Genomic DNA, 27,759 nt, shown 5'->3' on the forward strand with positions numbered 1-27,759 from the left:
TGAAAAATACTTAGAAACAGCCAAGTTCTTTATTAAGGACACCAAAGCAGAAACCGGTTTGGCTCAATGGATAGAGCGTCGGCTTGGGGACTAAAAGGTCCCGGGTTCGATTCCGGTCAAGGGCATGTACCTTGGTTGCAGGCACATCTCCGGTAGGGGGTGTGCAAGAGGCAGCTGATCGATGACTCTCTCTCATCGATGTTTCTAACTCTCTATCTCTCTCCCTTCCTCTCTGTACAAAATCAATAAAATATATTAAAAAAAAAAAAAAAAAGGACACCAAAAATATGAAACAAGGTCATTAAGCAGTACACAGTCATAGATATGATCAGTATTGAGTATAATGATGGTTTCATTTTCATGCATATGTCAAGATTTATGAAACACTACACTTACACATGCAATTACAGCTATTAAAAGAATGTTTCAAGATAAAATATATATACTTTCACCTATTTTGGAATAGGTTTGGCAACTTTATATTCAATTCACATACTTATGCCCTCTGAGCAAGTCTCATCTCAGCCACAGAAAGTGTAACAAACAATGAAGAACTTTCACCCAAACCCACTGGGATGCTTACTGGGTCACAAAAGCCACATTACCGGCCTAAAGACACTCTTTCTTTTCCTCTTAGTTTTGCTGCCAGAGCACCAATGGCTCTGATGGGAACATCTGAGAAGCCAGAAGAACCCACAAAACCACTTGATTATAATCAATGACAATAACTGCTGCACAGAATATAAACATGGTGGGGGATTCCTCAGATCTGTGTACTCACCGCTCCTATAGTGTTTTCCTCAAAATCATTTCTGGGTGCAGGTTTAGATGATGACAATTCCATCTAATAGGCTGCAGTCTGGGCAAACATCAATTAGGTCCATGTTTCTGCAGTGAAAGGGTTTCTCCTCACTGCAATGGTCCTCCAACCAGTGCCCATCACCCATGGAAATGAAGGCATTATGGCAAATGGCCCTCTTTAAGAACTGGACAGGATATTCCCTTCAAATATCTTAGCATCCCCTGAAAAGAAGAAAAAAAATTCACACCGCTCCCAGACATACGTGAGGTTTTCAGTTACCCCCCCTTTCAAATGATCTCTGTGTCTCAAAGCATCCATCGTCACATGAGGAATAGAGCCCACAGTGTTTAATAGGAAAATTATGGAAAACAATGTAAATTTGGCAAAACGTGCCGAGCTACTTTTGGCACCATAGGCTTCCCCCAACGACAAAAATGTTGGAAGACCACATAAAAGTTTTCCACATCCCTGAATTTGGAGAGCCCAGATCTCCTTACAAACTAACACACTCAGCAAATAGAACACCAAAATTAAACAAGTGTTAGGAAAAGGCCTTCATTATTTTGCAAAGAAAGAGACCTGAGACTGGCAGTTGATGACTTAGGCACACACGCATTATGTTTACTGGGGCCAACATAATCAGTCCTTAGTGCAACTCAGGACAGGGAAACAAGTAAGAACTAAGGACTCATGTATTCCTAATTTTCTTCAACAAATTAGACAATTTGCTGGGCAAATGAGGATGGTAATTGATGCCATGTGTAGGGACCTTATAGGTGGTTCAGGTAAAATACCTTCAGCAACAGAATTATGCAGTGACATAGATCTGGCAGGACATCTCTATATGTTAGAAAGTGCAATATAGCCGGAGCCGGTTTGGCTCAGTGGTAGAGTGTCGGTCTGTGGACTGAAGGGTCCCGGATTCGATTCCGGTCAAGGGCATGTACATTGGTTGTGGGCACATATCCCCAGTGGGGGTGTGCAGGAGGCAGCTGGTCGATGTTTCTCTCTCATTGACGTTTCTGGCTCTCTATCTCTCTCCCTTCCTCTCTGTAAAAAATCATTAAAATATATTTGAAAAAAAGAAAAAGAAAGTGCAATATAACTACATAGTGTTTCAACGTAAGCAAACACACAAAACAGCAAAAACATTTCTGGGAACTTTACATAATATAGGTGAATATATGTATGAGATACAATTCAGAAAAATAAGGAATCACAAATTATCTTTTACTCTTGTGAAGTCCTATCTAAGAAACTTCATTTCCTACACATTTAAAAAATCTCACATTTGGACAATGTCAAAAGCAAATTTAGAAATATGCCTGATAAATATCTCATATTAATTGCACTCAGAATGGCTTTCTCCAGTGTGAACTCTCTGATGATATTGGAGACCACTCCTCCATGTAAAAGATTTCCCACATTCACTGCATTTAAAAGGTTTTTCTCCTGTATGAACTCTCTGATGACTATGAAGGTGAGCAGTACGCTTAAAAGATTTCTCACACTCAGTGCATTTATAAGGTTTTTCTCCTGTGTGAAGTCTCTGATGAATATGAAGGTTGGTGTTAGTGGTAAAACTTTTCCCACATTCACTGCATTGATAAGGCTTTTCTCCTGTGTGAATTCTTTGATGAAATTGAATACCATTGCTAGTTGTAAAAGACTTTCCACATTCAAAGCATTTATATGGATTTTCTCCAGTATGAACTCTTTGATGACAATGAAGGTGACTCCTCCATCTAAAAGATTTCCCACAGACCCTGCATTTAAAAGGCTTTTCTCCTGTATGAACTCTCTCATGTCTACGAAGTTGAGGGATACTGATAAAAGACTTCCCACATTCACTGCATTGATAAGGCTTTTCTCCTGTGTGAACTCTCTGATGATATTTAAAACCATTGCTACTTGTAAAAGACTTTCCACATTCAATGCATTTATATGGATTTTCTCCTTTATGAACTCTTTGATGACAACGAAGGGCAGTCCCCAATGTAAAAGATTTCCCATAGTCACTGCATTTATAAGGCTTTTCTCCTGTATGAATTCTCTGATGATTATGTAGGTAAGAGTTAGTTGCAAAAGATTTCCCACATTCGTTGTACTCATAAGGCCTTTCCACTGTGTAAACTCTTTGATCATAATGGAGGGCACTGCTACAGGTAAAAGTTTTTCCACATTCACTCCTCTCATAAGGCCGTTCTCCAGTGTGCAAAGCTTCATGATCACCTACGCTGTTTCTACTGCTAAAAGCTTTCCCATATTCAATCCATCGATAAGGGCTTTCTCCAGTGTGATCTTGCTGTTGATCATGAAAGCTTGAAAAGTCGGTTAAATGTTTTCCACATTCAGAGCTCACAAAACACTGACTACCTGCAAGGACATCCTTTTCTGGAATAAAATTGTGGTTGCAACTAATGCCTTCCTCACATTCTTTTCTGGTATAATAATTGTTTCTCCTTTGAAACATCATCTCACACTTAGAAACAGCACTTGGACTGTCCTTGGACATAGTAGCCTTTAGGTGGAGATGTCCGGACCCAGTAAGGACACCGTGCCCAACCTTTCCACATCTGAAATGATTCTGGGACACATTGAAATTGTAGCTGTTTGCATGTGAGATCCTGTCCAAACCGCTAATGAAAGTCTTCTCTCTCACATGCTGCTGGTCAACTTTTACACAGAAGTAAAACTGTTTTGTACATGCCCCACATCGCAACAGTATCTGTCCGTATTCTGTTCCCTGCAGCTCAGTCAAATGGAAAATGTTTCTGAAGACTAGCCCACAACCCTCACAGGGGTGGCTCTTCTGGGAAGACAAGGCTACCTTGGGATTCCTTGCCTGTGACACTCTTACAGAATTGTTCTCTTCAGTTGATGCCTCCACATTCTCTGCTCCACAGCAGCAACCTGAACAAAAGGAAATGCTGGTGAGGTACATGTTGATCTTGTGAAAACATAATATCTTCACCACAAATGTTTATGTGCCATGATTAGGCCTGATTGCATAGAACAATTTTCAAAACAAATGAGGTATACTCTGAGGAAATACATAAAGTGGCCCCAAAAGTTGGTCGAAGATGAAAAGTTCACCAAGAAAGAACAGAAGTACAAGATGGGACACAAATAAGAGAGAAAGGCCCTACTCATTGTTCTTACACAAACGGCTTCCTCTATTTACCATACATGCGGGCCATATGAGTCTGTGTAGAATAATTTAAAGCTGCTCAAAGTCATAAAAATTGATTGTATTAGAGCACATAATGTTCAAAGTCATTATAATAACACATGTGCACTCCAAGGTGCTACAGGCTCAGACCAACATTGGAGTGCAGTAATAAGAGACCTGTGAAAGAGGCAGAGGTGCAAAGTGCAGAGTAGTTAATGTTATATGTTAGGTGGGAAACAAGTAGAAATGATCACTATTAGAACTGAATAGTAGGCAAAGCATCAACATAAGCACAAACAAGCATAACTGGGTGAGGAATGGGCAACTGTAACCAAACACTGGGTTCCTAGCTATGAATGTAACAAAGACCAGCCTAGAATTCCTCCCTAATGACCATTGACCAAGGCAAGACCCCATGTGGGTCCACTGTGTCATTCATAAAGTCACGTTTCTTCTATGATGCACAAATGATTCTTCTACTTAAACTCCATTTGAGCCAATGCATGGGATAAATGATCCAAATCTTCAAAGAAAAACAGAAAAGATGGAGGGTCAACACTGTGGTAGAACAACAAAGTGTAAATGAGATCACAGATAAAAGACCTATGTGTGTGACACCAACAAGATAGCAGAATAAGAGATATGAGCATCTCTCCCCACCTCACTGTAAGTATGATAGCTAGCCACGAATAAAACCCGAAAAAATGTGAAGAAGACTACCTTGAAGACAAACAGTATTCCAGAACACAAATAAAGGAGAACTCTACAGAAAGAATAACTGGAAAAGTCTGGGCGAATAAACATATTTGAAAATATATAGTGTTAAAACCAAGGGTCAGAGTTACCTCCAATAGCCTCTATGCTTCTGCTATCATTGACCCTAGTGGCCTTTTCTTGAAAAATCATTGGAAATTTTTGTGTTTAAAGACCACAAAATGGCTTTTATAGTATGGCGCAGTTGGTTGGAACATTGTCCTGTGTACCAAACGGTCAAGCATTCAATTCTCAGTCAAGGCACATATCTACATGTGGGTTCCATTTCCAGTCAACTTGTGTGCAGAAAGCAGCCTATAAATGTTTCTCCCTCACACTGATTTTTTTCCCCTCTCACTCCCTCCCTCTCTCTTCCCTTAGCTGGCATGGAACCTGGGACCCTTAAATCCAGAGGCCAACACTCTATCCATTGAGCCAAACCAGCTCAGGCCCCACCCAATTTAAAAATATATATATTTTATTGATTGTTTACAGAGAGGAAGGGAGAAAGATAGAGTAGGAAACATCAATCAGCTGCCTCCTGTACACCCCCTACTGGGGATGTGCCTGCAACCAAGGTACATGCCCTTGACCCAAATTGAACCTGGGACCCTTGAGTTTACAGGCTGAGACTCTATCAACTGAGCAACACCGGTTAGGGCTCAGTCAGGATTTTCTGAATGTGACACCGAACACCCAACACCAAACAAAACAGACAAAACAAAGAGTCCAAATTGCAACAAATAAAGAAAAACACCTTCTTCCCAGCACAACTGCAATCAACAATGCAATGTCTATCTGAAAAGCAAACTCCATAGAATTTCATTAAAAACACTTTATTGGCCGGGACCAGTTTGGTTCAATGGATAGAGGGTCAGCTTGGGGACTGAAGGGTCCCGGGTTCGATTCCGGTCAGGGGCATGTATAATACCTTGGTTGTGGGCATATCCCCAGTAGGGGGTGTGCAAGAGGCAGCTGATTGATGACTCTCTCTCATCGATGTTTCTAACTCTCTCTCTCTTTCCCTTCCTCTCTGTACAAAAATCAATAAAATATATTTTAAAAAAAAACAAACACAAAAAAAACACACACTTTATTGCAAAGCACTAGTAACAACCATCTGAATTTCTTAGAAACATGGTGGCACTAGACCTGCTGAACGCAGGGTTGCCAAAACCATAGACTTTATAGAAAAGCAGGTGCTGGGGAAAATATCTGCAAAGAACAATTAAGCACATGCAACAATATATGTTCCTGTATGTCATAACAATTAATATATATAATAGAATATACAAGGTACTAGTCAAAAGAATCTTTAACCAAAAAATATTTACTAAACAGAACAAGGATTTAGAGACAATTATTCAAAAAATAAGTACAAATGACCAATAGGAATATAGAAAATGCTGTCCCCACTCATCAAGGTGGAATCCCTCAGGCTGTCTGCAACACTACCAACCGCAAGTCCTTCCCTGTGAATTTAGTCCAGCAGGGAGAATTGGGAATGCAGGAATACAAGGGAGCATTGGAAACAGACCAATCCTCCCCAGGACACCAACCACTCAGAAATCTGGAACAATCAAGCAGAACCACAGTCTATATGGGAGGACACAGCACATCCTGGAAGATGGGGCCTGGGAAATCCCAAAGCCAAGTCCAGGTCACTGGTGAGAGTGAGGGTCTTACCCAGCGAGGATACAAGTTCAAAGTTCTCCAGCATCACATTCAGGTACAGCTGTCTCTGATCCTCATCAAGGAGGCTCCATTCCTCCCTGGAGAAGTACAGGGCAATGTCCTCAAAGGTCATGCCAACCTGTCAGAATTAAGATAATTGACACCAGAGCTATGTCTCTCTGAGAACACCCACTCCTACTCCTTACACACCTTCCCACCCTTAATCTCCTCTAAGGCTTCCAGTTTAATGTGGACACCAGGCCATAATGCCAGTGCAGGCAGCTCTCTCATCACCGTCCCATTACTCATTGGGATTTCACTCAGCAGAGTAGCTGGGTTGGGTGGAAACAATTGAGCAGGGGAGGGGAGGGAGCAATGCCATTTAAGGTCTGGGTGATGCCTGCAGCACCCCAGCCTTCCTGTCAAGCAATCCCACTGCAGTCTCACAGATCAGTGGTCAGCAAAGTGTGGCTTGAGAGCCACATGCGGCTCTTTGGCCCCTTGAGTTTTTAGCAAAGGCCAGCTTAGGAATACCCTAATTAAGTTAATAACAATGTACCTTCCTATACAGTTTAAGTTTAAGAAATTTGACTCACAAGAAATTTAAATCGTTGGACTGTTGATACTTGGCTCTGTTGACTGATGAGTTTTCTGACCACTGTCCTAGATTCCAGTCTCCAAAACAACGCCAAGCGTAGGTTTATGCTTGTCATTTAGTCACCACGCCAGGTCCCGGGAACCATAAGCTCACCTTTCGTCCAGGTGTGCACAGAACTGTGTAATGTTTATCCTCTTCCCATCTTCGGAACCCAGATTCACTCCCTCAGCTCTGCCCCCTTTCTACTCCAAGCCACTGGATCTCATTGGACTCCCCCATGAACCTGGCATATGGTATACACAGAGAGCTTGTCTTCCAGGCAAACCCAGGACCACCCCCGGCCACTGATGGACCCCACAGCCGGGAAAGCCCCAAATAAGTCTGGTTTGTCCTCCCTGCAGCCTCTCAACTTTCAGTCAATCCTCACAGCCCACATGCTTACGGGAACATCAGATGCAAGTCACCCCTGACCACTTGAAGCATCCATCTTATATAAAATCTGCTGTTTCAAATTTCAACCCTGCTATTTGGCTTCTGGAAATGCTTGATTGCTTGCTTAAATTATAAGGAAAATAAGACTACTCCCACTTCCGAGAGGCCATTAAACCTTTCGTGGACAAAGTTATCAGTGCTGGCACCAGGCCAGGCCTTTGGTTGAGGTCTTAAGTGCCCAGCAAATAGAAGCTCTTTAAGAACTTGCAAAGGGGGCCAGCTACACCCCATATTTGGGTGATAAAGAAGGTAAAAGCAGCCCTAACGAGTTTGGCTCAGTGGATAGAGCCTGCGGATTGAAAGGTCCCAGGTTTGATTCTGGTCAAGGGCATTTACCTTGGTTGCAGGCACGCCCCGGATAGGGAGTGTGCAGGAGGCAGGTGATCAATGATTCTCTTTATCCCTCTCCTTCCCTCTCTGTAAAAAAAAAAAAAAAAAAAGGAAAAAAAAATCAATACAATATATTTTTAAAAATATTAAAAAATAAATAAAGCCGGAACCGGTTTAGCTCAGTAGATAGAGCGTCGGTCTGCAGACTGAAGGGTCCCAGGTTCGATTCCGATCAAGGGCATGTACATTGGTTGCCGGCACATCCCCAGTGGGGGTGTGCAGAGGGCGGCTGGTCGATGATTCTCTCTCATGGATATTTCTAGGTCTCTATCCCTCTCCCATCCTCTCCGAAAAAAAATCAATAAAATATATTAAAACAAATAAATGAATAAATAAAGTAAAAACATAAACTGGGAAAGTTCCTCCATCTTGGGGTCCAGAATTTGAAATGCATTTTCCTTCGGGCCCACGCGTAATAATAATAAAAATAACTCCATCTTCCCTAAGCGTTCCTTGGTTCTTTCCAGTTTTCTGTCAGACACTCTGCCCAGGACTGGCTGTGTCCTCAGAAGCCACCGCGCTCCTCCCTCCCCTCCGCCTTCCTCACGGTCCTCCCCGCGGACGGAGCTGCAGGAGGGACAGGCCCGCACCGGGCTGTGGGGTGCGGGGTGAGGAGGCGGGGGGCCTGGGGGACAGGAACTCACCTCAGCGAAGCCCCTCAGCGCGGGCGCCGCCATCGCGCTCTGTGGGCCGCGCGGGGCAGGGGCGGCGGGAGCGGCAGCCGCGGCAGGAATGGCGGGGCCTGTCCCCGCCCTGGCGGGGGTCCGGGCGGTGACTCCGAGCTCCAACCCCACGTGTGAGCGGTGAGCACCACGGGAGTCTCCGACCACAGGCTGTGCAGCGGGGAACACCACTCTCCACCTTCTCCACAGGACGCTGTGACAGGGGAAACCAGGCCGCCTCAGACAAAAAGCTGAGAACAGAACCTCTCCTCGGGAGGACTACCGGTCCCGCCCTACGTAAGCGGACAAACAGAAATGCCTTCTCTGAGATTCCATTGGCTGACCCTGCTGTCATTCCATGCGTGGCCTTCTGGGTAACGTAGTTCCTAAGCTACAAAGCCAGGATTCTGTTATGAGGGTGGCTTAAGGTGCAGAAAGCCCCAGAACACACCAAGTAAAGGAAGTGGAGCCTTCCGGGGAGGTGATGTCTGGGGCAAGTTTGTTTCTCCTGCACCTGATGGCTTCCTGTAGCTGCAGGTTTTGCATATCTTTCTTTAAGACCTGCTCTTCCTGAATGGCAGGCACCGTTTTCTTCCTTCAGGCCAAAAGTAGCTTGCAGAGATTGCTCAATTGTCTAAATCCTGTTTAAACCTATCTAGCCTGGCCGGGACCGGTTTGGCTCAATGGATAGAGCGTCGGCTTGGGGACTGAAGGGTCCCGGGTTCGATTCCGGTCAAGGGTATGTACCTTGGTTGCGGGCATATCCCCAGTAGGGGGTGGGCAAGAGGCAGCTGATCGATGACTCTCTCTCATCGATGTTTCTGGCTCTCTATCTCTCTCCCTTCCTCTCTGTACAAAATCAATAAAATATATTTATAAACCTATCTAGCCTGCATCCACTGAATCCAGTGTACAAAGTTAATGTCACCGAACAGACACTTTAACACTCTGCTACTGATGCCATCCAAAGTGTCAGCTCTGACTGGGCTGCAGTGTAGAGAAGATGATCAAGAGATATGTGAAAAAATGCTCAAAGTGACTGATCATCAGAGAGATGTAAGTTAAAGCAACAATTAGGTATCACCCCACCACTGTCAGAATGACTGCCATCAGCAAATCAACAAAGGACAAGTGCTGGGTGAATGTGGAAAAAAGGGAACCCCTGTACTCTACTGCTGGGAAAGCAAACTGCTACAGCCCTTATGGAAATCAGTATGAACTTTGGTAAAAAATTTAACAGGGCCCTGACTAATTTGGCTCAGTGGATAGAGCTTAGGCCTGGGAACTGAAAGGTCCCAGGTTTGATTCCACTCAAGGGCATGTACCTTGGTTGCGGAAAATCTCCAGTAGGGGGTGCAAAGGGGACAGTTGATTGATGTTTCTACCTCTATCCCTTTCCCTTCCTCTCTGTAAAAAAAAAATCAATATGTTTAAAAAAAAAGAAAAATTCATGCTGCTCCAACACATACTTTTAGTTGTGACAGGTACCCCCTCTTTGAAGTGATCTGTGTCTCCAAGCATGCACCTTTACATGAGGACTAGAGTCCACAGTATTTCCGAGGAAAATATGGGCAGCAATGTATATTTGGCAAACACTGCTGTGCTAATTTCTGCACCATACCTTTCCCTCAAGGCACAGTTTTGAGGCCCCATAAATGTTGTTCAACATGCTTAAACTGCAAAGTTCTCCTTATAAGCTAACCCACACAGCAAATAGAACCCCACGATTAAAGAAGCCTTAGGGAAAAGCCTTCATTTCACAAAACAAACAGATGTAAGACTGGCAGCTCTTGCCTTCATGTCTTAGGCATTCAATAAATCCATCACTGGCGGTAGGGAAAGTGTGACCATGAGCGTGGCAGAAGCTCTGCGATTCTCAGTCTTCTGGGGCCAACACTAAGGAGCCCTGTATGGCAACTCATGAGAAGGAAAACAATGAAGGACTCCTTTAGGGACTCAGGTATTCCTGATAGTCTTCAACAAATCGGACAACAGAGTTAGCTTCCCTGTACACATGAGGATGTTGAATGATTCCATCTGTAACTGCTTTGTAGGTGGTTCAACTGAAATACCTTTAGCAACAGAAGTATGCACTGACATACATCTGGCAAGATAACTCTGTATTTTAGGAAGTGCAACAGTTGGCCCGAAAAGGTTTGGCTCAGTAGATATAGAGTGTAGGCCTGCAGACTGAGAGGTCCCAGGTTCGATTCCGGTCAAGCACATGTACATTGGTTGCGGGCACATCCCCAGTAGGGGGTGTGCAGAAGGCAGCTGGTTGATGTTCCTCTCTCATCTATGTTTCTAACTCTCTATCCCTCTCCCTTGCTCTCTGTAAAAAAAAAAATCAATAAAATATATATTTTTTAAAAAGAAGTGTGATTAGCCGAAACTGGTTTGGCTCAGTGGATAGAGCATTGGCAATGGACTGAAAGGTCCCAGGTTCGATTCCAATCGAGGGCATGTACCTTGGTTGCAGGCATATCTGCAGCAGTGGGTATGAGGAGGCAGCTGATTGTTGTTTCCCTCTCAGCGATGTTTCTAACTCTCTCTCTCCCTTCCTCTCTGTAATAAATCAATAAAAATATATTTTTTTAAAAAAAGTGTGACAAGAGCCAATGAAAAAAAATAATAATTAAAAAAAAAAAAAGAGAAAGTGCTCAAAAATCAAACTCTGGAACCCTGACCCAGGCAAGTACTAAGTTTGTCATTTTTATTGATTCTCAAAGTCTTGTCACTACCTTCATGTCACATTTAGCCATCTGAAGTGCAGGGAGCTGTAGTGAGTCTCCCGGAGACTCCAGGTTAGAGGCCCACCACGGAGACCTTGGTGGCCACAGTACTGCCTCCCTGCAGGTGGCTGAGCGGGTTCAAAAAGGCCCCGGATCTTTCTTAAAAGCCCTAAACACAAAGGTGTGTGTTGGCGTTGGGGCATTGAGGGTTCTTGTCAGGAGAATGTTTCCTAAGGTTGCTCTTCTAGAGGTGATGGAGAATGTTAGTAGTGCCAGTTAAAATTTAGTGTTCACTGCATTGTGCATAGTATTTAAAAACAAAAAATTCCCAGTGGTTTTTATTTATTAATCAAAATGCCTCAGTGGTTTGGCGTCAACACAGCAAAAAAAGGTCCACCATTAGATTTCTGGTCAGTGCACAGGCCTGGATTCAGGGCTCCATTCCCTGTAGCTGCGTGTAAAAGGTAGCCTATCAATGCTTCTCTGTCATCATTGATGCTTCTATTTCTATTTCTCCCTCTCCCTTCCTCTCTGAAATCAATAAAAAAAATTTTTAAATTTTCTCATATTCTGGTTTCTCTTCAGGTCACATAAATCTTTCATCTTTAAAAAATCCCTGATAATACATATTTTTAAAGTATAAAATATTAAAACACATTATTCCAATCCAAAAAAATATTTATTCCCTAAATCAAAAAAGGCACAAATAGAGGGAAATTCCAACACCCGTTTGTCATTCCACTGTTCTTTTGTTAAAGAAAATTGCTAACATTCCTAGCACATTAGGCAGAATATATGATCAGAGGTTTTTAAGAAAGATACAGACACAGTAAATATACATCTCAGAAAAGACTCACTATAGCCAAAACCAGTTTGGCTCAGTGGATAGAGCGTCGGCCTGCGGACTGAAAGGTCCCAGGTTTGATTCCGGTCAAAGGCATGTACCTTGGTTGCAGGCACGTCCCCAGTAGGGGATGTGCAGGAGGCAGCTGATCGATGTTTCAGGCTCTCTGTCCTCTCCTTTCCTCTCTGTGAAAAATCAATAAAATATATATATATTTTTAAATTCTGGGTGCAAATTCAGATGAAGACCATTCATTCAAATGGAATTAGGTCAGTAAAGAGTTTCTCCTCACTGGGATGGTCCTCCAACCAATGCCCATCACCCATGGAATTGAAGTCATTAGGGCACATGGCCCTCCACAACAACTGGGGAAAACATAAGCTTCAACTGTCTTAGCATGCCTTGTAAACAAGAAAAAAATTCACACTGCTCCCGGACATACTTGAGGTTGTCACAGCAATTCCCTCTTTGGAGTGATCTCTGTGTCTCAAAGCATCCATCTTCACATGAGCACTAGAGTCCACAGTGATGCCTGCCAAATTATGGGCAGCAATGTAAATCTGACAAAAATGGCAGAGCTAATTTCTGCACGATAGTCTTCCTCCAGGGAAAAATGTTTGAGACCACATGTAAGTTTTCCACTTCATCATGCTGCAAATGCCCAGATATTCTTAAACACAAACCCACAGAATTAATAGAATACCCGATTAAAGAAGTTGTAAAAAAAAAAAAAAAAAAAAAAATCCTTCATTATTTTACAAAAAAAGAGACCTGAGACTGGCAGTTTTTCCATTGATGACTTAGGCACTCAATACCTCTGCATTATCATCTAGGCAAAATGAGTCCCTGAAAATGGCAGTTCTTCTGCAACCTTATGTTTACTGGGGCCAACAGGAATCAGTCCTATGTGACAACTCATGACAGAGAAACAAATAAGAACTAAGGACTCAGGTATTCCTAATTTTCTTCAACAAATTAGACAACACAGTTAGCTTCCCTGGCACATGAGGATGGTGACTGATGTCATCTGTAGGGACCTGAAATAACTTCAGCAAAATAAAGATGTACTGACATAGATCTGGTAGGACATCTCAGTACGTTACAAAGTGCAACATAGAATAGCAGAAATTATTGGGGTACATTACATAATGTAGCCAATTAAATGCAGGAGATACAATTCAGGCTATTGAGACGTCATTTATAATCTTATACTACTGTCAAATACTAACAAACTACATTTCCTACACATCAAACAATCTTTTCTCATCAAGACTCTTTTGTGAAGAGGTAATTTACAAATTAGACGGAAAGATATCACCCATTAATTGCACTCATCGCGGCTTTCTCCACTGTGAGCTGCATGATGATATTTAAGACCATTACTACTTCTAAAAGATTTGCCACATTCATTGCAGTGATACTTTTCTCCAGTGTGAACTCTCTGATGAGTATGAAGGCTACTGTTCCAGCTAAAACATTTCCCACAATGACTGCATTTATAAGGCTTCTCTGCGGTGTGAACTCTCTGATGAGCATGAAGGCTAGTACTACGAACAAAATATTTACCACATTCACTGCACTGATAAGGCTTTTCTCCTGTGTGAACTCTCTGATGATATTTGAGACTAGTGCTACTCGAAAAAGACTTTCCACATTCGCTGCATTTACAAGGACTTTCTCCAGTGTGAACTCTCTGATGACTCTGAAGGTTGCTGTTATTGGTAAAAGTTTTCCCACATTCACTGCATTGATAAGGCTTTTCTCCTCTGTGAACTCTCTGATGAATATGAAGGTTGTTATTATTGGTAAAAGTTTTCCCACATTCACTGCATTGATAAGGCTTTTCTCCTCTGTGAACTCTCTGATGATACTGGAGACTAGTTCTACCAGTAAATGATTTCGAACATTCACTGCACTTATAAGGCTTTTCTCCTGTGTGAATTCTCTGATGATATTGAAAAACAATGCTCCTTGCAAAAGACTTACCACATTCACTGCATTTATAAGGCTTTTCTCCAGTGTGAACTCTCTGATGACGCTGGAGATCAGTGTTTCCTAGAAAACTTTTCTCACATTCACTGCATTTATAAGGCTTTTCTCCTGTATGAACTCTCCGATGAGTACAAAGTTGACTGCTAGTGGTAAAAGCTTTCTCACACGCACTACATTTATAAGGTTTTTCTCCACTGTGAACTCTCTGATGACTACGAAGGTGGCTGTTAGTGTTAAAACATTTTCCACATTCACTACATTTATAAGGCTTTTCTCCAGTGTGAAGTCTCTGATGACTATGAAGGTAGCTGTTACTGTTAAAACATTTTCCACATTCACTGCATTTATAAGGCTTTTCTCCCGTATGAACTCTCTGATGCTTTCTAAGTTGACTGCTAGTGGTAAAAGCTTTCTCACATTCACTACATTGATACGGCTTTTTTCCAGTGTGAATTCTCTGATGACAATGAAGGTCACTCCTACTATTAAAAGATTTCCCACATTCGTTGCATTTATAAGGCTTTTCTCCACTGTGAAGTCTCTCATGACTACGAAGGTAGCTGTTACTGTTAAAACATTTTCCACATTCACTGCATTTATAAGGCTTTTCTCCCGTATGAACTCTCTGATGCTTTCTAAGTTGACTGCTAGTGGTAAAAGCTTTTTCACATTCACTGCATTGATACGGCTTTTTTCCAGTATGAATTCTCTGATGACAAAGAAGGTCACTCCTACTGGTAAAAGCTTTCCCACATTCGTTGCATTTATAAGGCTTTTCTCCATTGTGAACTCTCTGATGATACTGGAGACCAATGGTTTTTTTGAAACTTTTCTCACATTCGATGCATTGATAAGGCTTTTCTCCCGTATGAATTCTGCTTTGAAATGTCTTCCCATCTGTTGAAATAGCATTTCCACTGTCCCTGGTGAGAGTAGCTTTTAGGTGGAGATGTCTTGGTTTTGAAAGGACACTGGGCTCAACCTCCCCGCTTGTGAAACAATTCTGGGACACGTTGAAATTGCAACTGTTTCCATGTGAAATCGTGTCTACACCTCTAATAAATGTCCTCTCTCTAACATGCTTTTTGTCAACTTTTACACGGAAGTAAAACCGTTTTGCACATGCCCCGCATCTCAAAAGTACCTGTCCATGTTCATTTCTTTGAAGCTCCATCACATGGAATATGTTTCCCAAGGTGAGCCCACAACTCTCACAGGGATGGCTCTTCTGGGAAGACAAGGCTATCTTGGGATTCCTTCTCTGTGACACTCTTACTGAAACCTTCTGTTTTGTTGGTGCCTCCACATTCTCTGCTCCACAGCAGCAACCTGAACAAGAAGAATGGAAGGTGAAGTACATGTTGACCTTATGAAAATGGAGTACCTTCAACACAAATGTTTCTGTCATGACTAGGCCTGATTCCAAAGACAAATTGTTAAGACAAGTGAGGTGAACTCTGAGGAAACTGCTGTTACATATAATGTGGCCCCAAAAGTCAGTAGATAATGAAAAGTTTACCAACAGAAGGACAGAAGTACAAGATGGGATACAAAGAAGAGAGGAAGGTTCTAGTCATTGTTCCTGCACAAACAGCTTTCTTTAGAATCTTATATGCTGACCATGCGAGTCTGTGTATAATAATTTAAGGCTGCTCAAAGCCATAAAAATTAATTGTATTAGTGCACATGATGTTCAACGTCAATTTAGTAACATGTGTGCACTCCAAAGTGCTGCAGGCATGGGCCAACGTTAGTTGGCAGTAAAGAGAGACTTGTGAAAGAGGCAGAGGTTCAAAGTCCAAAGTTAAGGTTACTAGCAATCCCAGTAGAAATGATTGCTATTAGAACTCAGTAGTTGGCAAAGTATCAATAAGCACAAACAGGCATAAAATTGGCTGAAAAATGGGCAACTGAAAGAAAACACTGGGTGGCCGAAACTGGTTTGGCTCAGTGAATAGAGCCGGTGAACTGAAAGGTCCCAGGTTCCATTCTGGTCAAGGGCATGTTCATTGGTTGCGGGCACATCCTCGGAAGGGAGTGTGCAGGAGTCAGCTGCTCGATGTTTCTCTCTCATTGATGTTTCTAGCTCTCTATCCCTCTCCTTTCCTCTCTGTAATAAATCAATAAACGAAAAATAAAAATAAAAAAAGTAAGAAAACACTGGGTTTCTATCTATAAATATAACCAGGGTCAGCCAAAAATACTTCCCCAGTGACCCTTCACCAAGGCAAGGCCACCTGTGAGTCCACTTTGCCATTTATGAATTCCTCTTCATTCTGTGATGCAGAAATGCTTCTGCCCCTTAAGCCCATTTGAGTCACTGCATGTGATAAATGATGCAAATCTTCAGAGAAAAACAGAGGAGTTCAATGTTCATCACTGCGGTAGGACAACAAATGACAAATGAGATCACGGACAAAGACCTATGTGAGCGACATCATCAAGATTGCAGGATCACACATATGAGTATAAATAGACAGCTAGCCATGACCAAAGCATTGCACTGGAAATGAAATTAAAAAGGATTACAGAAGCTGAGACAGGTTTGGCTCAATGGATAGAGGGTCGTCTTGGGGACTGAAAGGTCCCGGGTTCGATTCCGGTCAAGGGCATGTACCTTGGTTGCGGGCATATCCCCAGTGGGGGGTGTGCAGAAGGCAGCTGATCGATGACTCTCTCTCATTGATGTTTCTAGCTATCTCTCTCCCTTTCTCTCTGTACAAAAATCAATAAAATATATATTTTTTAAAAACACACACACAAAAAAAACAAAGGGTCAAGTATTCAATTCCCAGCCAAGGCACATATAAGTATGTGGGTTCCACTTCCAGTTACCTAGTGAGGAAAAGGCAGCCGATTGCTTTTTCTCCCTCACAATGATGTTTCTCTCTCTCTGTCTGTCTTTCTGTCTCTCTCTCTGTCCATGTCTCCTCCTCTCTATTTGAAAATAGTAAACAATAAATTACCAATAATTTCAATATAGCCAAATGCAAAAGAGAATTCAAAAAACTGTAGAGCCGAAACCAGTTTGGCTCAGTGGATAGAGCGTCAGCATGCTACTGAATGGTCCCGGGTTCGATTCTGGTCAAGGGCATATGTGTTGGTTGCGGGTAAATCCATGGTGAGGGATGTGCAAGAGGCAATTGATCCATGTTTCTCTCTCATCAATGTTTCTAACTCTCTATCCCTCTCTCTTCCTCTCTGTAAAAAAATCAATAAATTATATGGATAAAAAAACAAACAAAAAACCTCTAAAGACAAAGTAATTAACAACACAACCTATCAAAAGTCAAGTATAAAATTCAGAAAATGTAATTTTAAGATATTGGGTCGGCAAGTAAGTAATTGCGGGTTTCACACATATATGGCTTCAGTTGAATTTTTAGGTTTGCAGACGTAGTAAAAATGTAAAACACATTTTGTTATTTGATAGTTGGCTATTCAGCTGTTAATCAGTAAAAAAGTTTTTTGATCTGTTTTGTAGTTTTCGTTTGGCATTCGTTGAAAAATGGAAAATCAAAAGGAACATTTTCGTCATATTTTGATTTTTTATTTCCACAAAGGGAAAAACGCATCGCAAGCTCATAAAAAGTTATGTGCTGTTTATGGTGACGAAGCCTTAAAAGAACGGCAGTGTCAAAATTGGTTTGCCAAATTTCGTTCTGGTGATTTTTCACTCAAAGATGAAAAACGCTCTGGTTGTCCAGTTGAAGTTGATGACGCCCTAATCAAAGCAATAATCAATTCGGACTGTCACAGTACAACACGTGAGATTGCAGAGAAGCTTCATGTATCACATACATGCATTGAAAATCACTTAAAACAACTTGGCTATGTTCAAAAACTCGATACATGGGTTCCTCACGAACTGAAAGAATCACAGTTAACGCAACGCATTAGCAGCTGCGATTTGCTAAAGAAACGTAATGAAAATGATCCATTTTTAAAACGACTGATAACTGGCGATGAAAAATGGGTTGTTTACAACAATATCAAGCAGAAAAGATCGTGGAGCAGGCCAGGTGAACCAACTCAAACAACATCAAAAGCTGATATTCATCAAAAGAAGGTTTTGTTATCAGTTTGGTGGGATTACAAAGGAATTGTCTACTTTGAACTCTTACCACCCAACCGAACGATCAATTCTGATGTCTACATTGAACAACTAATGAAATTAAACAATGCAGTTGAAGAAAAGCGGCCCAAATTGACAAATCGAAAAGGTGTTGTATTCCATCATGACAATGCAAGGCCACACACATCTTTGGTCACTCGGCAAAAATTAATGGAGCTTGGTTGGGATGTTTTGCCACATCCACCATATAGTCCTGACCTTGCACCATCTGATTACTTTTTGTTTCGATCTTTACAAAACTCCTTGAATGGTAAAAATTTCAATAATGATGATGATGTCAAATCGTACCTGATTCAGTTTTTTGCTAATAAAAACCAGAAGTTTTTTGAACGTGGGATTATGATGCTGCCTGAAAGATGGCAAGAGGTCATTGATCAAAATGGGCAATACATTACAGAATAAAGTTATTTAGTTCCATGAAAAAATTGTCTTTGATTTTCTTTAAAAAATCCGCAATTACTTACTTGCCGACCCAATAAAATTTTTTATGGATAAATGACTACATTAAAAAAAAAGATATGCCAAAACTGGTTTGGCTCAGTGGATAAGAGCGTCAGCCTGCGGATTGAAAGGTCCCAGGTTCCATTCCGGTCAAGAGAATGTACGTGGGTTGCGGGCACATCTTCACTAGGAGGTGTGCAAGAGGCAGCTGATAGATGATTCTCTCTCATCGATGTTTCTAACTCTCTGTCACTCTCCTTTCCTCTCTGTAAAAAATAATAAAATATCTTTAAAAAAAAAAAAAAAGATGTAAAAAAAACCTAACACCTCATCTCAGGAATCTCAAAACAAAACAAGAAAGTAAACCCAAAGGTGGCAAATTAATGTAATAATAAATATTTGAACAAGCATCAACAAAAGAGAGATAAAAGACAATATAAAGAATACTTAACATGTACTATTCTTTCTAAAAAAAATTATATTTTATTGATTTTTTTAGAGAGAGGATGGGAGAAGGATAGAGTTAGAAACATTGATGAGAGAGAAACATCGAAAAGCTGCCTCCTGCACACCCCCTACTGGGGATGTGCCTGCAACCAACATACATGCCTTTGACCAGAATCGAACCTGGGACCTTTCAGTCCGAAGACTGATGCTCTAGCCACTGAGCAAAACTGGTTTCGGCCCTAACAGATAATTTTCTAAAAAATACAAAAACTGGCAAAACTTGGGTTGGACTAAAGCAAAAAACAAAAACAAACAAACAAAAACAAGCCTCAAGTAAATGAAAAAAGAAATGAAAGATAAGACATTACACCTCACATTATGAACTACAAAGCATCATAAGAGACATTGGTTAGGAGATGACATGACCTTTCATAGAGAAATTTGCAAAGATCCAATATGAGCTTCTGAAATTAATACACAAATTCACAGTCCTGCCCACGTAGCTCTCTTGTTGAGTGTGTGGTCCCCATGCACCAGGGTTGTGGGTTTGATCCTCCATCAGGGCACACGTAGGGGGCAGCCAATGAATGCTTGGATGGAAAAAACAGCACATCAATGTTTCCCTATTTCTCTGTCTCCCTTCCTGTCTATAAAATAAATAAATAAAGGTTGGACAGTACAGGCCAGTGATTGACCATCGACCTATGACCTTTCTGATCATAAATCCATTGCTTGACAGGGGACATGCACAGTTTGCCAGCCCAATCTCCAGTGGGGGATGGGCAGGAAGAGGTTAGTCAATGTCTCTCTTTCATTCTTCATGTTTCTAACTCTCTCTTCCTCTCTGAAATCAATAAAGTATAGTTACAAAATAAATAATTTAAACAAATGCTGAGACAAGGAAATAGATCACAAACGATAGAAATGGAGGACAAAAAGCAACTGGATATAGAGTTCAAAAACACGCTTATAAGGTTTTTTAAGAATTTCCTAGAAAAGGTCAATAAGACCTATGAGGATATGAAAAGGGATCAACTAGAATTAAGAAGGAATCAACAAGAAATAATAAGGGAACAACAAGAATTAAAGAATACATTGTCTGTAATAAAAAATATTATACAGCCGAAACCGGCTTGGCTCAGTGGTAGAGCGTCGGTCTGCTGACTGAAGGGTCCCAGGTTCGATTTCGGTCAAGGGCATGTACCTTGGTTGCAGGCACATCCCCAGTGGGGGGGGTGCAGGAGGCAGCTGATCGATGTTTCTCTCTCACTGACGTTTCTAGCTCTCTGTCCCTCTCTCCTCCTCTCTGTGAAAAATCAATAAAATATATTAAAATATATATATATATTATACAGAGTCCTAAAAACAGAATGGAAGATCGCAAGAATCAAGTCAAAGATTTGGAACATAAAGAGCCAGAAGACACTCCTCCACAGAAGCAAGAAGGAAAGAGAATCCAGAAAATTGAAGATAATGTAAGAAATCTCTGGGACAATTTCAAGCGAACCAACATGAGAATTATGGGGGTCCCAGAAGATGAGAGTGAGCAAGATATAAAAAACATACTGAAAGAAATAGTGACAGAAAACTTCCCCCACCTGGTGAAAGAATTAGATTTACAAGTCCAGGAAGCGCACAGAACTCCAAACAAAAGGAATCCAAAGAAGACCACACCAAGACAAATCATAATTAAAATTCCAAGAGCAAAAGGCAGAGAGATAATATTAAAAGCAGCAAGAGCAAAGCAGGTAGTTATCTATAAAGGAACACCTATACGATTGTCAGCTGATTTCTCAACAGAAACCATGCAGACCAAACGGGAATGGCAAGAAATATTTAAGGTGATGAATAGTAAGAACCTACAGCCAAAAATAATCTACCCAGCAAAGCTATCACTCAGAATCGAAGGCCAGATAAAGAGCTTTACTAATAAAAAAAAAGCTAAAGGAATTCATCACCACCAAACCAGAATTATATGAATTGCTGAAGGAAGTTCTTTCGGAAGAGAAAGTAAATAAAGACAAAAATTATGAACAACAAATATGTAACTATCAACAAGTGAATCTAAAAACCAAGGAATTTAAAAAACAACAACTGATGAACAATATTAACTGTTGAACATAATAGAATCAGAGGTATAGAAGGGGAGTGAACTGACGATTGTTGGGGAAAAGGGTAGAGGGGGATGTGGGAAGAGACTGAACATAAACTGTGCACCTATAGATGAGGACAATGGGGGGTGCGAAAAGGGCAGAGGGTGGTGTGGGAACCTGGTGGAGGAGAGCACGGAGTGGGGGGGAGGGTGGAGAAAGAGGAACATTTGTAATAATATGAACAATAAAGATTTTAAAAAATAATAATCATTTAAACAAGAAATAAAGAGCCCTGGCCCATGTTGCTCAGTGCTAAGAGTGCATGCGTGTACACTTGAAAGTCATGGATTACATTTCCAGAAAGGGGCAGGTATGTGGATTTCGGGTTTAATCACCTTTCTTAATGGGACCACATGTGGCGGGCAACCAATTGATATCTCTCTCTCTCACTGTCTGTCTCTCTCTCTCACTGTGCCTCTCTTCTTATTGTCTTTCTCTTTCTCTAAGAAAGTAAAAATTCATGGAAAAATATTCTCACTATTTAGATGAATATAAAACAATAATAAACAACTGAATTCAGAAAAGTTATGGGCAGCACTAACAGGTTTGGCTCAGTGGATGGAGCATCAGCCTGTAGAGTAAAGGGTCCCGGGTTCGATTCCAGTCAAGAACATGTACTTGGTTGAGGGCATATACCTAGTGGGGAGTGTGGGGAAGGCAGCTGATAAATGTTTCTCTCTCATTGATGTCTCTAACTCTCTATTCCTCTCCTTTATTGTCTGTAAAAAAATCAATAAGTATATTTTTTGTTAAAAGAAAGAAAGAGCCGAAACCGGTTTTGCTCAGTGGATAGAGCGTTGGCCTGAGGACTGAAGAGTCCCGGGTTCGATTCCAGTCAAGGGCATGTGTCTTGGTTGCAGCCACATCCCAAGTAGGTGGCGTGCAAGAGGCAGCTGATCAATGACTCTCATCGATGTTTCTAATTCTCTTTCTCCCTTCTTCTCTGTAAAAAAACAATAAAAATATATATTTTTAAAAAAAGGGAAAAAAAAGAAGAAGAAAGAAAAGTTATGGGAGTGACAGAACAACAGAAATTAGAAAATAAATCCAGGCACATCCTTTCAAGTAATCTTTGACAAAGCTGCAAGACACAGAAGAAGGGAAAGATAGTTTCTTCAATGAACGGTGCTGTTGAAATCAATACTTACATGTAAACACAACAATACTGGCCACCACTGATAAAATGTAACTCAACCTGCATGACAGAATTGAATGTCAGCGCTAAAACTGAAAACTCCTCAGGACAATCTAGAGAAAAAGTTTTGGAGGCTTGTTTTGCAACAGATTTTCTAAATGTGACACCAACCACCAGACAAAAGAGAAAAAACAAACAGTGCACACTGCAACAAATAATGATAAAAAGGTTCTTCTTAGCACAACAGCAATAAACAAAATGAAATGAAAGGAAATCTAAACAACAGAAGGAAATACTTGCAAATCATATGAAAGAATCGGTGGGAGAGATTGTGAATTCAGTTCTGATCTTCATAATAAAGCAAATATTGCAATATGGAAAGAAATTCACACAAATAGGTGGAGTTCCCAGGGAATAATAAGGGTATGTTAATAATACCATAGAGCAGGCTAATAACAATGCAATGACTCTGTCTCAAAAGCTAAGTCTATATAACTCCATTAACAATATTTACATGCTAAGCACTAGCAACAAGCATCTGAGCTTGCTAGAAACATGGTGGCACTAAACCTGCAGAACCCAAGGTTGCAAAAACATGGACTTTGTAGAAAAGCAGGTGTGGGGGAGCAATATCTGCAAAGTGCAATTCAGCACATGCAACAATATGTGTTCCTGTACGTCATAAGCCTTTAATATATAAAATACACAAGGTCATCAAAAGAATGTTTAACCAAAAAATAGTTATTAACCAGCATAAGGATGTAGAAACACTTCTTCACAAAAATAGGTACAAATAACCAAATGGAATATAGAAAATGCTTTCCTCACAGAAAAAAGTGGAATCCCTCATGCTTCCTGAAACACTACTTATCCTCAAGTCCTTCCCTGTGAATGTAGTCCATCAGGGAGAATTGGGGCTTCAGCAATAGAAGAGAGCAGTGGGAACAGACCCACCCTCCCCAGGAAACTGGAAAATCAAGCAGTTCCACAGTCTACAAGGGAGTACTCAGCACACCCTGGGAGAAGGGGACTGGGAAATCCGCAAAGCCAAGTCCAGGTCACTGGTGAGAGTGAGGGTCTTACCCAGCGAGGATACAAGTTCAAAGTTCTCCAGCATCACATTCAGGTACAGCTGTCTCTGACCCTCATCAAGGAGGCTCCATTCCTTCCTGGAGAAGTACAGGGCAATGTCCTCAAAGGTCACGCCAACCTGTCAGAATGGAGACAATTGAAACCAGAGCTTCTCTCTGACAGTCAATAATTGTACTCTTGACAAACCTTCCTCCCCTCAACCTCCTCCAGGGCACCCGGTTAGTGAGGACACCAGGCCCTAATGCCCATGCAGGCTGCTCTCTCATCACAGTCCCATTACTCACTGGGATTGCCCTCAGCAGAGCAGCTGGGTTGGGTGGGAAGGATTGGGGGAGGAGAGAGTAGAGAGCATAGTCATTTAAGGTCTGGGCGATTCCTGCAGGGTCCCAGTTTCCCCCCCAAGCAATACCACTGCAGTCTCCTATACCATGCCTCCCAGACAAAGCTAAGCATGGGTTTTAGCTTCGGTTTTATGACCATCAGTTCACACTTCCTCCAGATGTGCACAACAGTGGGTAATGTCTAACACCTTCCCATCTTCAGAACCAGGTACATTCCCTCAACTCTGCCCCCTTCCTGCTCCAATGCCACCGGGTCTCGCTGGACTCCCCCGTGAACATGGCACATGGCATGTGGAGAAGCCTGTCTTCCAGCGGGTCCAGGACCACCCCAAGCCCCTGAGGGACCCCACAGCCGGGAAAGCCCCCATGAGGCTGTGACGGCCTCCCTGCAGCCTCTGATCTGCCCGCCGATCCTCACAGCCACATCCTCAGGGGAACCTCAGAGGCCGGGCACCCCTGTCCTCTCCGCCCCGCACTGGCTGTGTCCTCAGAAGCCACCGCGCTCCTCCCTCCCCTCCGCCTTCCTCACGGTCCTCCCCGCGGACGGAGCTGAGGGAGGGACAGGCCCGCACCGGGCTGTGGGGTGCGGGGTGAGGAGGCTGGGGGCCTAGAGGACAGGAACTCACCTCAGCACGTTTCCTCAGCGCGGGCGCCGCCATCGCGCTCTGTGGGCCGCGCGGGGCGGGAGCGGAAGCGGCGGCAGGAATGGCGGGGCCTGTCCCGGCCCTGGCGGGGGTCCAGGCGGTGACTCGGAGCTTCAACCCCACGTGTGAGCGGTGAGCACCACGGGAGGCTCCTACCAGAGGCTGTGAGGCAGGGAACACTGCTCCTCTCTCCTCCAACAGACTCTTGAGCCCAGGAACTGACCGCCTGAGACAATAAGCTGAGAAGACAAAATCCTGCTAAGAGGACTTGGTCCCGCCCTAAAGAAGCGGTCGAACGGAAATGCCTTCTCTGAGCCCCCATTGGCTGAGCCTGGTGGCATTCCGTGCTTAGCTTTGTGGGTAATGTAGTTTCTCTGCTCCAAGTCCAGGGTCAGTTGTTTCTCAGTTGACTCAAGGACTGCTCTAAGGGGCTTATTGCCCAAGAACACACCAAGTATACTGAGCGCCCTCTAGCGCCTTCGGAGGAGGTGATGACTGGGGCAAGTTTGTTTCTGGTGCTCATGTGTGGCTGTTTTTTTTGTTTGTTTGTTTTTTGTTTTTAATGTATTTTATTGATTTTTTACAGAGAGGAAGGGAGACGGAGGGAGAGTTAGAAACATCCATGAGAGAGAAACATCGATCAGCTGCCTTCTACACACACACCCTACTGGGGATGTGCCCTCAACTGAGGTACATGCCTTTGACCAGAATTGAACCTGGGACCTACCTCTCCCTTTCTTTCTGAAATCAATAAAAATATATATAAAAGGGGGGGGGGGGAAGAATAAAAGAAGTATATCCTGTAAGGGAAAATATCCTGTAAGTAAATTACGTCTAGAAAATTTTTACTTTAGAAAATTAACTTCATTTGTAATGCTAACAGCAAGACACCCATGTAAAACATACATAGGGTCAAAACAAGCCAAAAGAAAATCGTTTGGGCAAAAAATGAAAATGGGTTGCCGAAACCGGTTTGGCTCAATGGATAGAGCGTCAGCCTGGGGACTGAAAGGTCCCCAGTTCAATTCCAGTCAAAGGCATGTACATTGGTTGAGGCCACATCCCCAGTAGGGGGTGTGCAAGAGGCAGCTGATAGATGATTCTCTCTCATCAATGTTTCTCTCTGTCCCTCTCTCTTCCTCTCTGTAAAAAATCAATAAAAATATATTTTAAAAAAATGAAAAAGGGTTTCCCATCAAATTTATAGAAAAGATTCTTTTATTAACTTTTGGTTGAGAATATCTTTGTATATTTTCAGAAAACAATTCCAAGACTATTTGGATTCCTGCAACTGAGATGAATTGACAGGACTACTCCAGCCATAAATAAAGAAGGGAAGTTGTACAGAGATGGAAGATGCTGACGACACCTTGCTATAGTAGCGGTCAGCAGCTGGACATCACTGTAGGTTGCCCAGAACCAAACCAGAGAGGGTTGGACTGGCATTACCACCATTTACCCACCATCCAGACTGAAATATCATTGCTGACATGTACACATAAGAAACTGTTTGGCATTGAAATTGGGACTCAAAAGACCTGTTGGCTCAGAAAAAAACTCATTACAGACTGATTCATTTGCCTTTTAACATAACCATAATTGCTTGTCTCATTATCGGTTTTTATAAAAGTATTTCTACTAGCACATGATCACACTCATCTATGGGAAATGAACAACATAGAGTGATGAACAAGAACAGACAAGAGACAAGGAAGCATAGATCAGGCAGTGGGAAGGTAGGGGAGGTTGAGGATAATGGGGAGAGATCAACCAGATTTGTGTGCATCCATATGAGTCTAACCAGTGGTCACGAACAACAGAGGGGTGGAGGCATAGGTAGGGAGGGGTTTGGAATGGGAACAGGGGAGATGAGGACAAATATGTGATACCTTAATCAATAAAGAAATTTAAAAAATAATAATAATAATAAAATTGTCTCTATAAACCAACAAACGACCAGTGTTCAGTTTTCTTGACATATTATTTATTGCAGGAAACAAATGTTAGATTGGTTTTCTGGAAATCTTAAGCAAAAATCTATATATATAAAAGTCAAGCAAATCAAAGGTCCCGCTTCCCACCAGCATGATCACACACAACTGCTGTCCAATCCTGGCCTGATCACACACAGGCAACCCAATCTTCCATACCCTCCTTCTTTCCTTTTTTTTCAGTGCCTCCTTGAGCAAAGGCCAGGCCCTGTTGGAAGCAAGTATTTGGATTTATCTTCTTACTTAGTAGCCTAGATCAGAGAACACGGCCTGCCAGGGCAGGCGGGAAGCTTTACTTCCTCCATTGCTGGGGGCAACCCAAGGCTCCTGCTTGCTCCAGCTCCATGGCCATTGACATATCAGTTGGATTAATTTGCATACTCACTCTGATTGGCTGGTGGGTGTAGTGGAGGTATGGTCAATTTACATGTTTCTATTTCATAAGATAGGTTTCCTAATTAAAATGTACCCAATGACAATGGTGCTTTTTTGGCATCGGGATTGAGAAGTGTCTGGCCTGGGAATGTCTCTGCAGGGAGAGGCTAGAGTTCAAAGAAGATGGAGAGAGAGAAAAAAATCAATGCTGAGAGAGAATCATTGATTAGCTATCTCCTGTATGCTCCACACTTCAGATCTAGGAGGGCACAGCCATCCTACCAGCGAATGGAATTGTGATTTCCTAGTTTGCATGTATAAACCTAGAGGCTTAGTGAACAAAATTTATGCATTCAGGGATCTCTCAGCCTGGGCTGTGCCTTCTTGCACTCTTGGAGCCCTCAGAGAATGTCTGACTCACAAAGGAAAATAACATGTATATCCATATAAACAATTATACAAAGTCCTAACTGGTTTGGCTCAGTGGATAGAGCAGTGTTTCCCAACCTTCTCTCATGATGAGAATCACCTGGTGGAGTTGTTAAAACACAGATTCCCGGATCCCAACTAAGAAGTGCTAAACTAGAATTTTTGAGAACATATAGGTAAAATTGCATACCTAACTTAGTGCTCTGTATATAAAATCTGTCTTAGAGCACTAGTTAAGTATACAATTTTACCTATATGTTCCCAAAAATTCTAGTTTAGCACTTCTTAGTTGGGATCCGGGAATCTGTGTTTTAACAACTCCACCAGGTGATTCTCATCATGAGAGAAGGTTGGAAAACACTGGGATAGAGCATATGCCTATAGAATGAGCAGTCCCAGGTTCAATTGGGGTCAAGGGCATGTACACTGGTTGTAGGCACAACCCTAGTAGGGGATATGCAGGAG

The 27,759-nt window shown here is 42.2% G+C and overlaps 2 protein-coding genes and 1 long non-coding RNA gene across 3 annotated transcripts; 1 reads left to right on the top strand and 2 right to left on the bottom strand.

The window, feature by feature from the left end:
• Positions 1-473: 473 nt before the first annotated feature.
• Positions 474-8,857, bottom strand: LOC123651700 (zinc finger protein 547-like). The gene is made up of 4 exons (XM_045576006.1): positions 8,526-8,857; positions 6,414-6,540; positions 3,633-3,715; positions 474-1,023 (listed from the first exon to the last, which is right to left on the bottom strand). Exons 1-4 carry the CDS (start codon positions 8,556-8,558, stop codon positions 961-963), a joined length of 306 nt encoding a protein of 101 aa, XP_045431962.1. The 5' UTR covers positions 8,559-8,857; the 3' UTR covers positions 474-960.
• Positions 1,375-2,442, top strand: LOC118710256. The gene is made up of 3 exons (XR_006740574.1): positions 1,375-1,656; positions 1,898-2,282; positions 2,367-2,442. It is a non-coding gene; the product is annotated as an uncharacterized LOC118710256 (long non-coding RNA).
• A 4,305-nt stretch (positions 8,858-13,162) lies between the features above and the next one.
• Positions 13,163-25,019, bottom strand: LOC118710224 (zinc finger protein 883-like). The gene is made up of 3 exons (XM_045576007.1): positions 24,482-25,019; positions 23,506-23,632; positions 13,163-15,440 (listed from the first exon to the last, which is right to left on the bottom strand). Exons 1-3 carry the CDS (start codon positions 24,512-24,514, stop codon positions 13,441-13,443), a joined length of 2,160 nt encoding a protein of 719 aa, XP_045431963.1. The 5' UTR covers positions 24,515-25,019; the 3' UTR covers positions 13,163-13,440.
• Positions 25,020-27,759: the final 2,740 nt, after the last annotated feature.

Source organism: Pipistrellus kuhlii, unplaced genomic scaffold (assembly GCF_014108245.1).
Source record: "Pipistrellus kuhlii isolate mPipKuh1 unplaced genomic scaffold, mPipKuh1.p scaffold_m20_p_71, whole genome shotgun sequence".
NCBI lineage: Eukaryota > Metazoa > Chordata > Mammalia > Chiroptera > Vespertilionidae > Pipistrellus > Pipistrellus kuhlii.

What these genes read in the sequence shown, in the direction of transcription:
- LOC123651700 (XM_045576006.1), bottom strand. Translation starts at nt 8,558, where the DNA reads ATGGCGGCGCCCGCGCTGAGGGGCTTCGCTGAG. An exon ending in CGCTGAGGGGCTTCGCTGAG is followed by an intron (nt 6,541 to 8,525) that starts GTGAGTTCCTGT and finishes TAATTCTGACAG; the next exon opens with GTTGGCATGACCTTTGAGGA. An exon ending in TGAACTTGTATCCTCGCTGG is followed by an intron (nt 3,716 to 6,413) that starts GTAAGACCCTCA and finishes CCTTTTGTTCAG; the next exon opens with GTTGCTGCTGTGGAGCAGAG.
- LOC118710224 (XM_045576007.1), bottom strand. Translation starts at nt 24,514, where the DNA reads ATGGCGGCGCCCGCGCTGAGGAAACGTGCTGAG. An exon ending in CGCTGAGGAAACGTGCTGAG is followed by an intron (nt 23,633 to 24,481) that starts GTGAGTTCCTGT and finishes CCATTCTGACAG; the next exon opens with GTTGGCGTGACCTTTGAGGA. An exon ending in TGAACTTGTATCCTCGCTGG is followed by an intron (nt 15,441 to 23,505) that starts GTAAGACCCTCA and finishes CTTCTTGTTCAG; the next exon opens with GTTGCTGCTGTGGAGCAGAG.